Genomic DNA, 13,257 nt, shown 5'->3' with positions numbered 1-13,257 from the left:
TTTATAAAATATATAGAACAGTCCCTAGGACGTAGTGAATGATATATAAATATTTGCTTTCAAATTCTATCTCTGTCACCCACTAACTGAGTAACTTAGTCGTCATTGAATCTCTCTAAGCCTCCATTTTCTGATGTTTAAAATGGATATAATAATACTAATGAAATGAATGCAAATATTGATAGTATTAATCTTGTAATGCTTCTTATTAATACTGTGAGGATTAAATGAGATAATTTATGTAAAATATCCCCACATAGGCTGGGCACGGTGGCTCACGCCTGTGATCCCAGCACTTTGGGAGGCCGGGGCAGGCGGATCACGAGGTCAGGAGAGACCATCCTGGCTAACACGGTGAAACACCGTCTCTACTAAAAATACAAAAAATTAGCTGGGCATGGTGGCGGGCGCCTGTAGTCCCAGCTACTCGGGAGGCTGAGGCAGAAGAATGGCGTGAACCGGGGAGGCGGAGCTTGCAGTGAGCCGAGACCACGCCACTGCACTCCAGCCTGGGCGACAGAGAGGGACTCCGTCTCAAAAAAAAAAAAAAAAAAAAAAACCAATATAAATGCACATTGCTTAGTTGTAACTGTTATTTAATAATAAAATGTAACCTGGGACTATACCACATTTAATTGGCTTAACTGAGCATTGGAGTCTCTTGATTCCACAATTTCTCTATTATTAAATTTCTGAAATTTAAATTATTTTACAGACGCACAACTCCAGAGGGATTAAGTTACAAATTCAAAGCTACATTGTCTCTGCAGAGGAAAGATTTGAAGCAAGGTCAATTAGATTCTGCTTTTAATCTTTTTTTTTCCATGAGCCTGGGAAAAGCAGGGTCTTTAATTCTTTTTTTTTCAAAGGGCCTAGTTCCTGTCAGTTGGATTGTGTCCCTCAAGCTCTTCACTTTCTCCTCATCCTTTCTCAAGATCTTTGAACAGAAACAATGGGCTAAGTGCTTTTTGCATATCTGCAGTTATTCTCCTTTGCTAAGAGAGGAGCTGGGGCTCAGTGATAGAGATGAGGTGCATAGGATGGAGGAGACGGGCTATAGGGGACATCATACTTATCAAAGTTTTTTTTAATCTGTTGAGGATCATTGATTCCTCCTAGTGACTTAATATAAGTTGCTATTTTGAATTTTTCTACACATCAGCCCAGACATTTCATGCTGTGTTGTGTTGTATTTGAAACTAATTGTGGGACATAAGAGGCCACTTCATACCTTGCAAATAACAAATTACATCTTTCTTTAAAAAACAAAAATGTTGATTTCTCTCTTTGCTTGAATTATATTACTATTTCATTTTCTTTCCTTTTTTTTTGAGATGGAGTTTTGCTCTTGTTGCGCAGGCTGGAGTGCAGTGGTGCTATCTCGGCTCACTACACCAGTGCAACCTCCGGCTCCCAGGTTCAAGCGATTCTCCTGCCTCGGTCTCCTGAGTAGCTAGGATTATAGGCACACACCACCACGCCCAGCTAATTTTTTGTATTTTTAGTAGAGACGGGGTTTCATCATGTTGGCCAGGCTCGTCTCGAAATCCTGACCTCAGGTGATCCACCCGCCTCGGCTTCCCAAAGTACAGGGATTACAGGCGTGAGCCACCACACCCAGCCTGCATCATTATTTCTATGGAAAGCTATTGTCTGGCTTTCTCTCCCGTATTAATTTCAAACGTTTTGTTAACTACCAGCTGATGTGCCACATAACATGGACTTCTCTGGCTTGTCTGCCCACAGCTTGCCCATCAGGGACTTACAAACCTGAAGGTTCACCAGGAGGAATCAGCAGTTGCCTTCCATGTCCTGATGAAAATCACACCTCTCCACCTGGAAGCACGTCCCCTGAAGACTGTGTCTGCAGAGATGGATATAGGGCATCTGGCCAGACCTGTGAACGTGAGTCTCCCACTCTTGGAAAATAGGAAATATAAAAGCTGATTTCTCTGAGAGAAACGGTGCTTGTGTTTGCATCTAATTCATTTAGAATGATCTTTAATTTTCTTTTCTCTAATCATATTTTTTGGGGGAGTGGGATGATTTGCTTTTATAACATTCTTATCACGGAACACATCCCTATCCTGCTCCAGAGAAAGGGAATTGACATGCTGGGAGTAACATCACCTTGAAATCGGAAAGGCTTAGTACTTGGAAAACATTTAAAATGAATCAAAAAAAGAAAAGCCACAATTTTAACAACAAATTTGAATAAAAATGAGCTCATCTTGACTCTGGTGATAGTCACATTTATCTTTGAAATAATATATTTTTATAAGTAAAGGGTCTCAGTATTATTCATGTCAAAAATTACAAATATTTAAGTAGCATATACCATGTGCAAGAAGCTGTGGCTCTTGGGGTTTGTAGCAAATATACTTTGCTAGCCTTATTTGTTCTTTGTTTTATTCTACCTTAGTCAAGAGGGGAAATATCTAATGACATATAAAGGTCAAGAACTATAAAATCTCATATCATATAGATATCAAAATAAATTTTTCAAAGCTTAAAAAATAATATTTAGTTTGTATTTAAAATTTAATTGGAAGTTAGTACCTAATAGGAATTGGATATAAGTGTTCTTCTTCCAAATATGTACTTGAAAATCCAAATGCGGTAAATGGAAATGCCATAGGCAATTGACACATATGCATAAATGTCCCCTTGAAAGAAAAAAAAACAGGATATGTCATAGACGAAAGGCTAACTTTGCTTTTCAATTTTATTTTTGTAAATGTTAGTTGTCCACTGCCCTGTCCTGAAGCCTCCTGAAAATGGTTACTTTATCCAAAACACTTGCAACAACCACTTCAATGCAGCCTGTGGGGTCCGATGTCACCCTGGATTTGACCTTGTGGGAAGCAGCATCATCTTATGTCTACCCAGTGGTTTGTGGTCTGGTTCGGAGAGCTACTGCAGAGGTATGCAAACTGCCAATTTACATTGTTTATTTATTGTCTTGCTTGATTTCCTTGATTTAAACTCTAATAAACCAGGCAGTTCTTCATTTCTTTTTGGATTTCATAGACCCCACACTACAGAAAGAGAAAAATTATAGGAAATTTGAAATCAAAATTACCAAGTTCAATTGACCACATAATTGTAAACTATGCCTTTTATAGCCCTTTTATGAACAAGGAAAGAAAAAGTTTGCCTGGGAAGTAAATGGACAGGTTACCCCAAACCTCAAATTTCAAGCCTCTAAGACATGGTATAAAGGAGAGTTTAGAATAATCAGAGTGGAGACTGATGCCTCTTGGAATTGTAGGACTTAAGGAATCACACAAGTATCCTGCAACAAGAGCAGTTAGTCAACTTGTAATCTCCAGCCTTTACTTCAGCTAGTCGACCTGTTATAGAAAGTAGAGAATTTGTCAAAGTGAGAGTCCAAGGAGCCTACTCAGGCCAATAGAAAGTGGGCACCATCAATAGAACCTGAGGCTCCCGTGTCAAATACAGAGAAGCAATTAAAAAAAAAATAGTGCCTCAATCTGCCTCCACTTGCCATCTCCAGGACCTACTTTCCTACTTCTTACAACTGTCACACAACCAACTTCCTAGGGTTTTACAAGTAGGGTTAGAAGAGGAGGATATTTAAGAAAAGGTAAGAGGGGGGCAAGCAAAGGGACTTCAGGACCTCCATCAGAATCCCTGCCCACAAAGCTTCTCAGTACAATATCTGCTCCCTACCTATGGTTGCTGGTTGAAACACAGGATGCCAGTTAAATTTGAATTTTTGATAAACAAATAATATTTTAGTATATGTGGGTCCCCTGCAAGATTTGGAACCTACTTATACTAAAAAATTATTTGTTGATTTTCTGAAATTTAAATTTCACTGGGCGTGCTGGTTTGTTGGTTTGTTTGTTGTTAATCTGGCAACCTTACTCCCACCACATCCCCTAGTCATTTTTTGGCAGAACACTTTGCTGAGGATTTGACTACTCCACAGCCCCACAAATCAGCTGGACCACTGGTTAAAGATTAGTTCTGTCTTCTGGTCTTTTCTTGGCATCCATATCCATAAGGGAGAACCACCTTCTCATGACTCCAAGATCATTTGTGAATCCCAGGAGACATCTGTGTTGGTACCAATTTATTAGGTACCAATACTGAACTCATCTATAAATGTAAATTGGCCTACATGGTATCCCCAAAAGACAAGGAAAACTGAAAAGGATCAGCAGATTGAACAAAGGAGACCTGACAGAAAAGAAAGAAAAATGGAATCACTGAGATTCAAAGGCAACTACATTGCTAAAATAAGGCCAGGATTCCAAGCAACGAAAGAAATTTGAGAGGAAAAATATGTATTAGAAGTAAAAAAAAAAAAAAAAAAAAAAAAAAAAAGGTTACTGACACAATGAATGGACCTAGTTAGAAGTCAAATTAATAAATTAGAAAACTAACTCAAGAAATTCATTTGAAAGTCAATCAAAAAAATCCAAAGATAAAAATATGAGAGAATAAAGTAACATGAGAATAGTCACAAGAAATAGACTCGTTTCACATGAGGAATCCAGAGAGAGAACAGAATGGAGGAGATGCACCAGTAGAAGATCTAAAGATATATCCCTGAGCTGAAATTTTGAAAATATTCACCACCCAAATCTTGGATATTCAGTTTAAAATCACTTAGTAAGTGCTACAAAAAAATATTAGAAACAGATTTATGTCCGGAAATAATCTTAGTGAATTTTCTGAATGCCCTAGAAAAACAGAAAACTCTGTCCATTTCATAGTTAGAAACAACACTACCTACCAAGGAGAAAGAATCAGATTAGCCTTAGGCCCCTTTGTTGGCCATTCTCAATGTTAGAAAATAAGACTATGTTGCCAGGATTCTGAGGGAAAAGAATAGACCTTAGATTTCTAAACTCAGGGAAGCTACTGTTCATGTGTGAAGGCAAAGGAAAGACATTTTCAGTCATGCCTTAAATGGTAAAAAGCCACATACCATTACTGAAAAAATGAATCCTTGAAAACTTGTAAATATATTTTTGTGAAGTCAATAGTTCTAAGTTCTGTGTAAAATCTTTACCCATTCTTCCAAATACCTTACGGTAGAGGGTGGGAAATACTACATTTTAACTTGCCACTCAGTAACCTTCCAAAGAGGAGTGAGAAAATAGAGAAGATTGCCCTTTCAGAATAAGGTCTGGCCCCTGCCTCTCAAGCCTGCACCCTCCATAACCAAGCCTTGTGTCTGACCCTAAAGCTGTAAGAAATAGCCATGCTCTCTCAGGAAGCCGGCCCTTTGAAGCTGTCCCCACAGCCTGGCTCTGCCTTTGCTCTGGGTCCTCTCAACCCTCCACTGTTGCCAACTTCCTCCTCCTGAATGGGGTGACCTCTACACCTGCATCTGTGCATCTGCAGACCTGCCCCCACCCCTCATTATGTTTCTTATGCTATGTGTCAGGGTCAGTCAAGGAAGCACAGTCACCATGCATGTTATGGGATGAGGGATTTATTTCAGGGAATGGAGCTTACACAATTTTAGAAGGAGCTTGGAAACAGAAGAGGAGTGGGAGGATCAGAGGAGTTCTTGACAGGTCAACTTGAGAGGCTGCCCGGCTTTTGAAGTGGAATCGCTAAGGAGAAACTCATGGAAGGTCTAAGAGAAGCTTTACCTCTGCGTACTTATGCCCTTGTGGCTCTGCAGTCAAGAACCTTGCAGTGAACATGGGGCCACCACTGGTCATGGGATCAGCAGTAAGGACTTGGAATGGAGGCAAGCAAGGGCAAGCTGGAACCCCCTGGGCGTCACTGTATTTTTCTATCACTGACTCTGACGACAATGACCACTTCCTCACTTCTGCCTTCCAAAATCAAGTGCAAGTTCCTCTTTTGATCAACCCTAACTTGGAACCACAATAAAGGGATTCTGGCAAACATATTTCCCAATGTAACTAACTTGTCGCAATACAAAGCACCACACTTTTGTTGATAATTAACTTGTCTACCTCCTCTGCTAAACTGAATTCATTATGAGCACAGAATTTATTTCTACCCCTCAATCATTGATGATACCTCTGGTGTATGAATGGAAACTTGAAGTTAACAAATACACATATCGATAAATGTATACATTGATGTACATTGATAACTACAGTATATACATTGATGACCTGCTTCTGTCACTTCATATTAAAAACCATGCATGGGTGTGATGGCACAAGCTTGTAATCCCAGCTACTTAGGAGGCTGAGGCAGCAGGGTCACTTGAACACAGGAGTTGGAGGCTGCAGTGAGCTATCATCACACAGCTGCACTCCAGCTTGGGTGATAGATTGAGACCTTGACTACAAAAAAGCATGCTTGTTCTCTTTTATGTAATTTCAATTGCAATTCCAATATAAATAAAATAATTTAAAGCACAGTAAGGAGAGATGCTACAATTCAACTTTACCACCAAAGCTACAGCTAACTTACGAGTATACAAAGTTGTACTGAATGAAGGTACTTACCCAGGCCCTTACACTTTCACTAATGCTCAGTGTATTTAGTTACATCAGATATTGTTCTATGAAACGCATACCATATTTCACTAAATCTGAAACACATGCCATATTTCACTAAATCTGAAACACATTTTTTAAAACATTTTAACATCTCTAAAATGGAGATGCATCTTAAAATCAGTGGCAGCAAACCCTTTAATTGGCATTATTGTTTCTTTATTAGTGGCACATAAAATAATGTGTCTTACAATGGGGATTCAATGAAATATGGCAGTTGGGTAGGAATTCATGTCTGTTTCATGGTGGGTAGTATGGAGAAAGTAGTATATTTTTACGGATTTAATTATAAGAACAGTGAATAATTTTAGTTATACTTTCTCAAAAATACGGTAAGATTGAGGCTGAAATGAAAGACCTGCATAAAATCTAAAGCCTTTTACAAATATCACGTTACATTGTTAATGTTTTTGTGGATGTTGACTAATAATTGGTAAACTTGATTCTCACTTCTCCTATGCATTTTTCATAAAGTACTTATACTCATTTTCAGTTTTATCTGAATTCTGCATTTCGTTCTTTTTTTTTTTTTTTTTGAGTCGGAGTCTTGCTCTGTCGCCTAGTCTGGAGTGCAGTGGCACGATCTCGGCTCACTGCAAGCTCCGCCTCCCAGGTTCACGCCATTCTCCTGCCTCAGCCTCCCGAGTAGTTGGGACTACAGGCACCTGCCACCATGCCCGGCTAATTTTTTGTATTTTTAGTAGAGACGGGGTTTCACCGTGTTCGCCAGGATGGTCTCGATCTCCTGACCTCGTGATCCGCCCGCCTCAGCCTCCCAAAGTGCTGGGATTACAGGCGTGAGCCACCGCGCCCAGCCAGAATTCTGCATTTCTTTCTAAACAGGAAAGGATTCTTTTGTGGTTTCTCAATCTTAACTAACTAAACCTGAGAAAAAAGGTTCAACCAATGAGAACCTTACATTTAACATCAGATTTATTTTATTTTCAGTAATAGATACTATCACAATTTGGAGACTAACAGGAAGCACGTGCCTGGAAAAAAAAAAATCTGATTAGTCTTTAAGATGGGAACCAGAGTAGCTTCTTACATTGTCTACTACAAGTAGACTGTTCTCTTAAAAGTCTAAGTTTCTGTTTTCTAAAAAGACCAAATAAATATTTAGGAATTGTGATAACATAAATGTAAGTCAAGAAATATTAATTGCAGGATTTTTCGGCGTGTTGAAATGAAAAAAATATAAGTTGAAAATTCTTTAAGAAGTGTGTACCTATTAAAATGGTATTAAGTGTTCATTCTTGAGTGAAATGTTTAAGGAATAAATAGGAATTGTTGCATATGTTTTGTTTTCAGTGGGGAGCAATGGAAGTTTATTAATACCAACATCTGAGAAGCAGTATAATTTGCATCTATATGAGGCACCGACTCTAATTTATTATCAGTAATAAATCCATTTTGTCTCAGGTTAGGAAAGCTGGGTCCTCTTGGGCAGTTTGTTGAAGCCAAAACATTGTTTAATATGGTTTTCCAAATTTTATACATCAGAATTTATCTGATTCACCTTTTAATCCCATCTCACCTCACACTTTGCCTTGTGATACACATGAAGGACACACTCAATAAAAGTCAAAATGCAGAAGACAAGATGTTTCATGCACGTGATAGACACAATAAAGATTCTATTTGCATAATGGGCACATTCAGGAAAAATTAAAACATGGAAGGCAAAATGTTTCTGATCATTTTTTGTTAATACTTGACTTTGGTCCAAACCATTCCAGGGATAAAAGAGGCTAGGGCTTATAATCTAATCTCTAATCTAACTCTTGCATTTTCTCTAAGGAGTAATCAATCCTAAACTTTTATTTAATGCACACAATACATATGCTCTGCTGATTAATATAATTTGAATGGGTTCATTGTAGAATAAATTCAAATAATGACTTCAGTTGAATATGCACTTGAACATTTTGCCCCCAGCTTCCTTTCCTGGTATTTTAAGGTTGTCTTTGACGTAACTAAATATATGCATGGTATGAACAATTGGCAAATGCAGAAAAGTAGAAGAAGAAAAAATATATCCCACTCGGAGTCTCAACAAAATTCTTGAGTCCCAAATGTTTTGTTCAAAAATCTTTAGAGATTGTTATAAGAGCTCTCTGAGAGGAAACTGAACTTTATTCTTTTGTAGAGGTTATTTCTGTCTTTTGTACGATGCCCAATGCTTGTAGGTTCTATCTATAATCTATCAAGATGAATATATGTCCCCATCATTTGGCATATTTAACAGGCACTGACTCTTTTTTCCTCTCCAATCTCTGTTCGTGACTGGAATGTGCATGCTTCTGACTGAGAGTGCATTTTCCATGGGTCTTGACAGCTTCCCCATCTTTCTCTTTCCTTTCCCTGTTTATTCTTTCCCCTCCCCCTACCCTACCCTCCTTTCCTGCTCTGACTTCCCCTTCCCCTCACCCTGCTCTTCCTCTTCTCCTCTCCTCTTCATCTCCTCCACCTATGTTTCCCCTCCCTTTCTCTTTCCTTTCTTCTCCCATCCCTTCTTCACGGCTTTTCCTTTCTCCTTTATGCTCCTCCCTCCTTCCCCTGCTTGGAAACCCTGATTGGAGAGAGTCTGAGTTAGAACTAGAGGACAAGAAGTGTAGGACAAGATTATAAACTCGTTCTAGAGGGTTTTCTCTAAAGAGGAGACTACGGAAGATGATAGATCAGAGGCTCCTGGAGGATGTGGGAACTGATGGATTGAAGCACTTGAAGGAGTGATCCCAGAAGGTAAGAGGTGATTGTCAGAGACTAGGAAACTTGGATTGGTGACAGCGAGGTCTAGAGGGCATGGCAGTGGTAGAAGCTGAGATAAGGTGAAGGATATGATCATTAGAAAAGAAGAGATCATTCTGTAGGTTGCCTGTTTACTCTGATGATAGTTTCTTTTGCTGTGCAGAAGCTCTGTAGTTTAATTAGATCCCATTTGTCAATTTTGGCTTTTGTTGCCATTGCTTTTGATGTTTTAGTCATGAGGTCTTTGCCCATGCCTATGTCCTGAATGGTACTGCCTAGGTTTTCTTCTAGGGTTCACGATAGCAAAGACTTGGAACCAACCCAAATGCCCATTAATGATAGACTGGATAAAGAAATTGTGGCGCATATGCACCATGAAATACTATGCAGCCATAGAAAAGGATGAGTTCATGTTCTTTGCAGGGACATGGATGAAGCTGGAAACCATCATTCTCAGCAAACTAACACAAGAACAGAAAACCAAACACTGCATGTTCTCACTCATAAGTGGGAGTTAAACAATGAGAATATATGGACACAGGGAGGGGAACATCACACACCGGAGCCTGTCAGAGGGCTGGGGACTAGGGGAGGGATAACATTAGGAGAAATACTTAATGTAGATGACGGGTTGATGGGTGCAGCAAACCACCACAGCACGTGTATACCTATGTAACAAATCTGCATGTTCTGCACCTGTACCCCAGAACTTAAAAGTATAATAAAAAAAAAGAGAGAAAAGAAAAGAAGAGATCAGGAATATAACTCCAGGATACTGGAATGATCATTTACATAGATAAGGAAGTCACTAAGGTGTGTGTATATGTGTGTGTGAGAGAAAGAGAGAGAGAAAAAAGAGAAAGGAGAGAGAGAGACAGAGAATTTTAAAAAGGATATTGGATATATAATATGATACTTCAAAGGAGCTGGAAGTTTTTAGGAAGGAAGGAGAGAGAATGATCTGGGAAGACAATCAGGAGCAACAGAGACACCTCCTCACCTCCAGTCCCTGTTACAGAAGACAACATGATTTTTATTAGGGCAATCAAGTGAAGGAAAAGTTACTCAAAAGGAAGTTTAGGATATGAGGGGATTTACTGAAACCCATCGTTATTCTAGGGGGCAGGTCCAAGGGTCTATGGGGATAGATTTGGAACACAGCTACCTGTGGATAACCCTGGTGGATGAGGGGTAACTACAGAGCCTTGGACTTTGTAAGTGATTGCCATCAACAGGAATAGAGGGCATGATGGAATCAATGGAAATGGACTCTAACATACATTGTTGGGTTTGAGTGGGCAGTTGGAGACTTTTACCAGGAAAACTCAGAGCACAGACATCGTTGGGGAACCTGCAGAGGCTGGAGTAGTGTGAGTGCTCTCCAGTAGCTTTTCTGATGTAATGTTGAGGAAGAGACTCAAAGGTGGCAGAACCGCGGAAATGCAGGTTTCTCTGGATAACTCGTGGCACTTTTTCTGATGGTGATGTTGAGGCTGGCTGAGGTATGGGGCGGTTTTCAGCATCCGCAGTTTAGTGAATATCCTTCTTACTGCTTTCTCATGGTGAATTCAAAGAAGATGAAGAAAACCATGTCACCAATTGTGCCTGCTCACTTCTCTGACCAGGGAAATGTGCTCCTAGATAACATGCTCTACCCTGAGCACGTTTGGAGCACACACACATCCCATGATCCAAGAAAGGGGGAAGATCTTTCCCTAAAAAATTAACAAAGGAAAAGTTAATGGATGCTGGGCAGACAGAATTAGAAATTGTCTATAGCTGGTATCAAGGACCCAAATGCTGGGCAGAAGGAATTAGAAATTGTGTATAGCTGGTATCAGGGACCCAAATAACAATGTGTTAAGCCAATTAAGGATTCATTTTTCTTTTAACTAAAACAAGGACAGAAGTAGGTAATCCAAAGTTGGCATAATAGCTCCACTGTCATCAGAGACCCATACTTCCTATGCTTTTTGCTTTACCATCATGGTGCATGATATGTTCCCATAGTATCATATACTTATACTCTAGTATGCTGGGCTACCATTCCTCATGTCTGTATTGTGGAAGAAAAGGAGAAGGAAGCAGGGAAGGGAAAGAAGTACTCTCTCAATTGAGACAGCCCCCTTTAAAAAGCTTTCCAAGGCCGGGTGCGGTGGCTCGCGCCTGTAATCCCAGCACTTTGGGAGGCCGAGGCTGGCAGATCACAAGGTCAGGATACCATCCTGGCTAGCACAATGAAACCCCATCTCTAATAAAAAAAAATTCAAAAAAAAATAGCCGGACGTAGTAGAGGGTGCCTGTAGTCCCAGCTACTCAGGAGGCTGAGGCAGAAGAATGGCGTGAACCCAGGAGGCGGAGCTTGCTGTAGGCCGAGATCATGCCACTGCACTTCAGCCTGGGCAACAGAGTGAGACTCCGTCTCAAAAACAAAAAACAAAACAAAATAAAATAAAATAAAGCTTTCCAAGAAGTCCTGCTCAATCTCAGCTATATATTATTGGCTCTCATTAGTTGAGGTAGAGGTGGAGAGTTGTAATCTTCTAGCTGGGCATATTACTATGCTTAATAAAACTGGTGAGAATGGCTATTGGGTGGGCAACTATAAGCCTCTACCACAGCAGCAAAAATAAACTGATGTTAATGCATAAGTCAAGATTCGCATCATGAGCTATGATTGGCAGGAATATATGTGGGAAGGAGAAGTGAAAAAGCTGGAAGAACAAGAATTGGGGTTGGACAGTAGAATACCACAACCGAAGATGGCAGAAGTTGAGTAGCTTTGCAGAGGCTAACACTATTAGAAGGCCTAGGATATGCCCATGAGGTCTAAGAACCAAGTTGATCATGAACCTGAAAACTCTGTCCTGGAAAAGACCACTTCCTTTTGTTGGAATGTAGCCTGAAAAATCACAGGAAAGGCCCAGCTGAGAGCATCAGGTACCTCCCTTTTGTGATCACCTCTAATCTACAGTTACCATCTTCCATGTAGGGCCAGGCCTCTTAGACAGGTTAAGTTTCCCACCTATGGACAGAGGGCTGCATGCGGTGATATTATTTAGGCAATGCATTTGGTAAAACATGAACTTTCAATTGTCCCATAAGAACTCAAAAAATGGTGATGTATTATGTATCGTTTGCTATTTTAAGAAAAGAAAATTGTCTTGCTTGCAATGTGCAGGCATTGCTAAACTTGTAATTATTATTTTTATCCGTATTTAGTAAAATGTGTTGTAATGCTTTCATTTTACATAGTAAGAACATGTCCTCATCTCCGCCAGCCGAAACATGGCCACATCAGCTGTTCTACAAGGGAAATGTTATATAAGACAACATGTTTGGTTGCCTGTGATGAAGGGTACAGACTAGAAGGCAGTGATAAGCTTACTTGTCAAGGAAACAGCCAGTGGGATGGGCCAGAACCCCGGTGTGTGGGTAAGTTTCTAGAAGGTGTAATGCCTTGAGTGATTCATTTCCTCTGCTCTGATTTCTCCAGTATTCTGTGAAGACCTAGAACTAAACACTAGCTGGTAATGAGTATAAATACACATCCACATGTACAGGTGCAGGTGTTATAGATACAAAAACAAATGTGTTGTCTTACTCCTCTCCACTAGCAAAGGAACTTCTACAATGAATTCTGTTTTCTAACTCACAGAAGTTTATACCTTCAAATGACCATGCCTTTTTTCTTAGTTTTAATTGAGGCCAATTTGGATGGATTTTTTTTTAAAACGCAAATGCCTCATAATACGCTTGCTTTGTTAAACATGTTTTACATTTACCTTATTAATGGAAGGACAAAATTAGGAACCAGTGAATCTCAAAAATTGCTTTATTATTAAACAAGAACAAATAAAACTAACTGAACATTCAACTGAAAAGTTAGGAAAATAAAACAACTGCAAGGAAAATTGAAAGAAGGATATAACCAGAATTGTTTAAGTAAATGAAAAAACTATAAAGGGAGAAGGGATGCAGTAGA

General features: G+C 39.6%; 1 protein-coding gene across 6 annotated transcripts in view; it reads left to right on the top strand.

The window, feature by feature from the left end:
- Positions 1-13,257, top strand: part of SVEP1 (sushi, von Willebrand factor type A, EGF and pentraxin domain containing 1) — a 202,477-nt gene that overhangs the window by 63,647 nt on the left and 125,573 nt on the right. For all 6 annotated transcript variants that reach the window (XR_008509939.2, XM_009244733.4, XM_054520420.2 and 3 more), the window contains exons 4-6: positions 1,747-1,905; positions 2,745-2,924; positions 12,528-12,707. Coding sequence is in view for 5 of the 6 variants with exons in the window: in XM_009244733.4 (XP_009243008.4) it covers positions 1,747-1,905; positions 2,745-2,924; positions 12,528-12,707 (519 nt within the window). In the remaining variant the exon portion in view is untranslated. The remainder of the gene's footprint in view (positions 1-1,746; positions 1,906-2,744; positions 2,925-12,527; positions 12,708-13,257) is intronic.

The sequence above is a fragment of the Pongo abelii genome, chromosome 13, assembly GCF_028885655.2.
Source record: "Pongo abelii isolate AG06213 chromosome 13, NHGRI_mPonAbe1-v2.0_pri, whole genome shotgun sequence".
NCBI classification, from domain to species: Eukaryota; Metazoa; Chordata; class Mammalia; order Primates; family Hominidae; genus Pongo; species Pongo abelii.
This window is presented reverse-complemented; position numbering and strand designations above follow the sequence as displayed.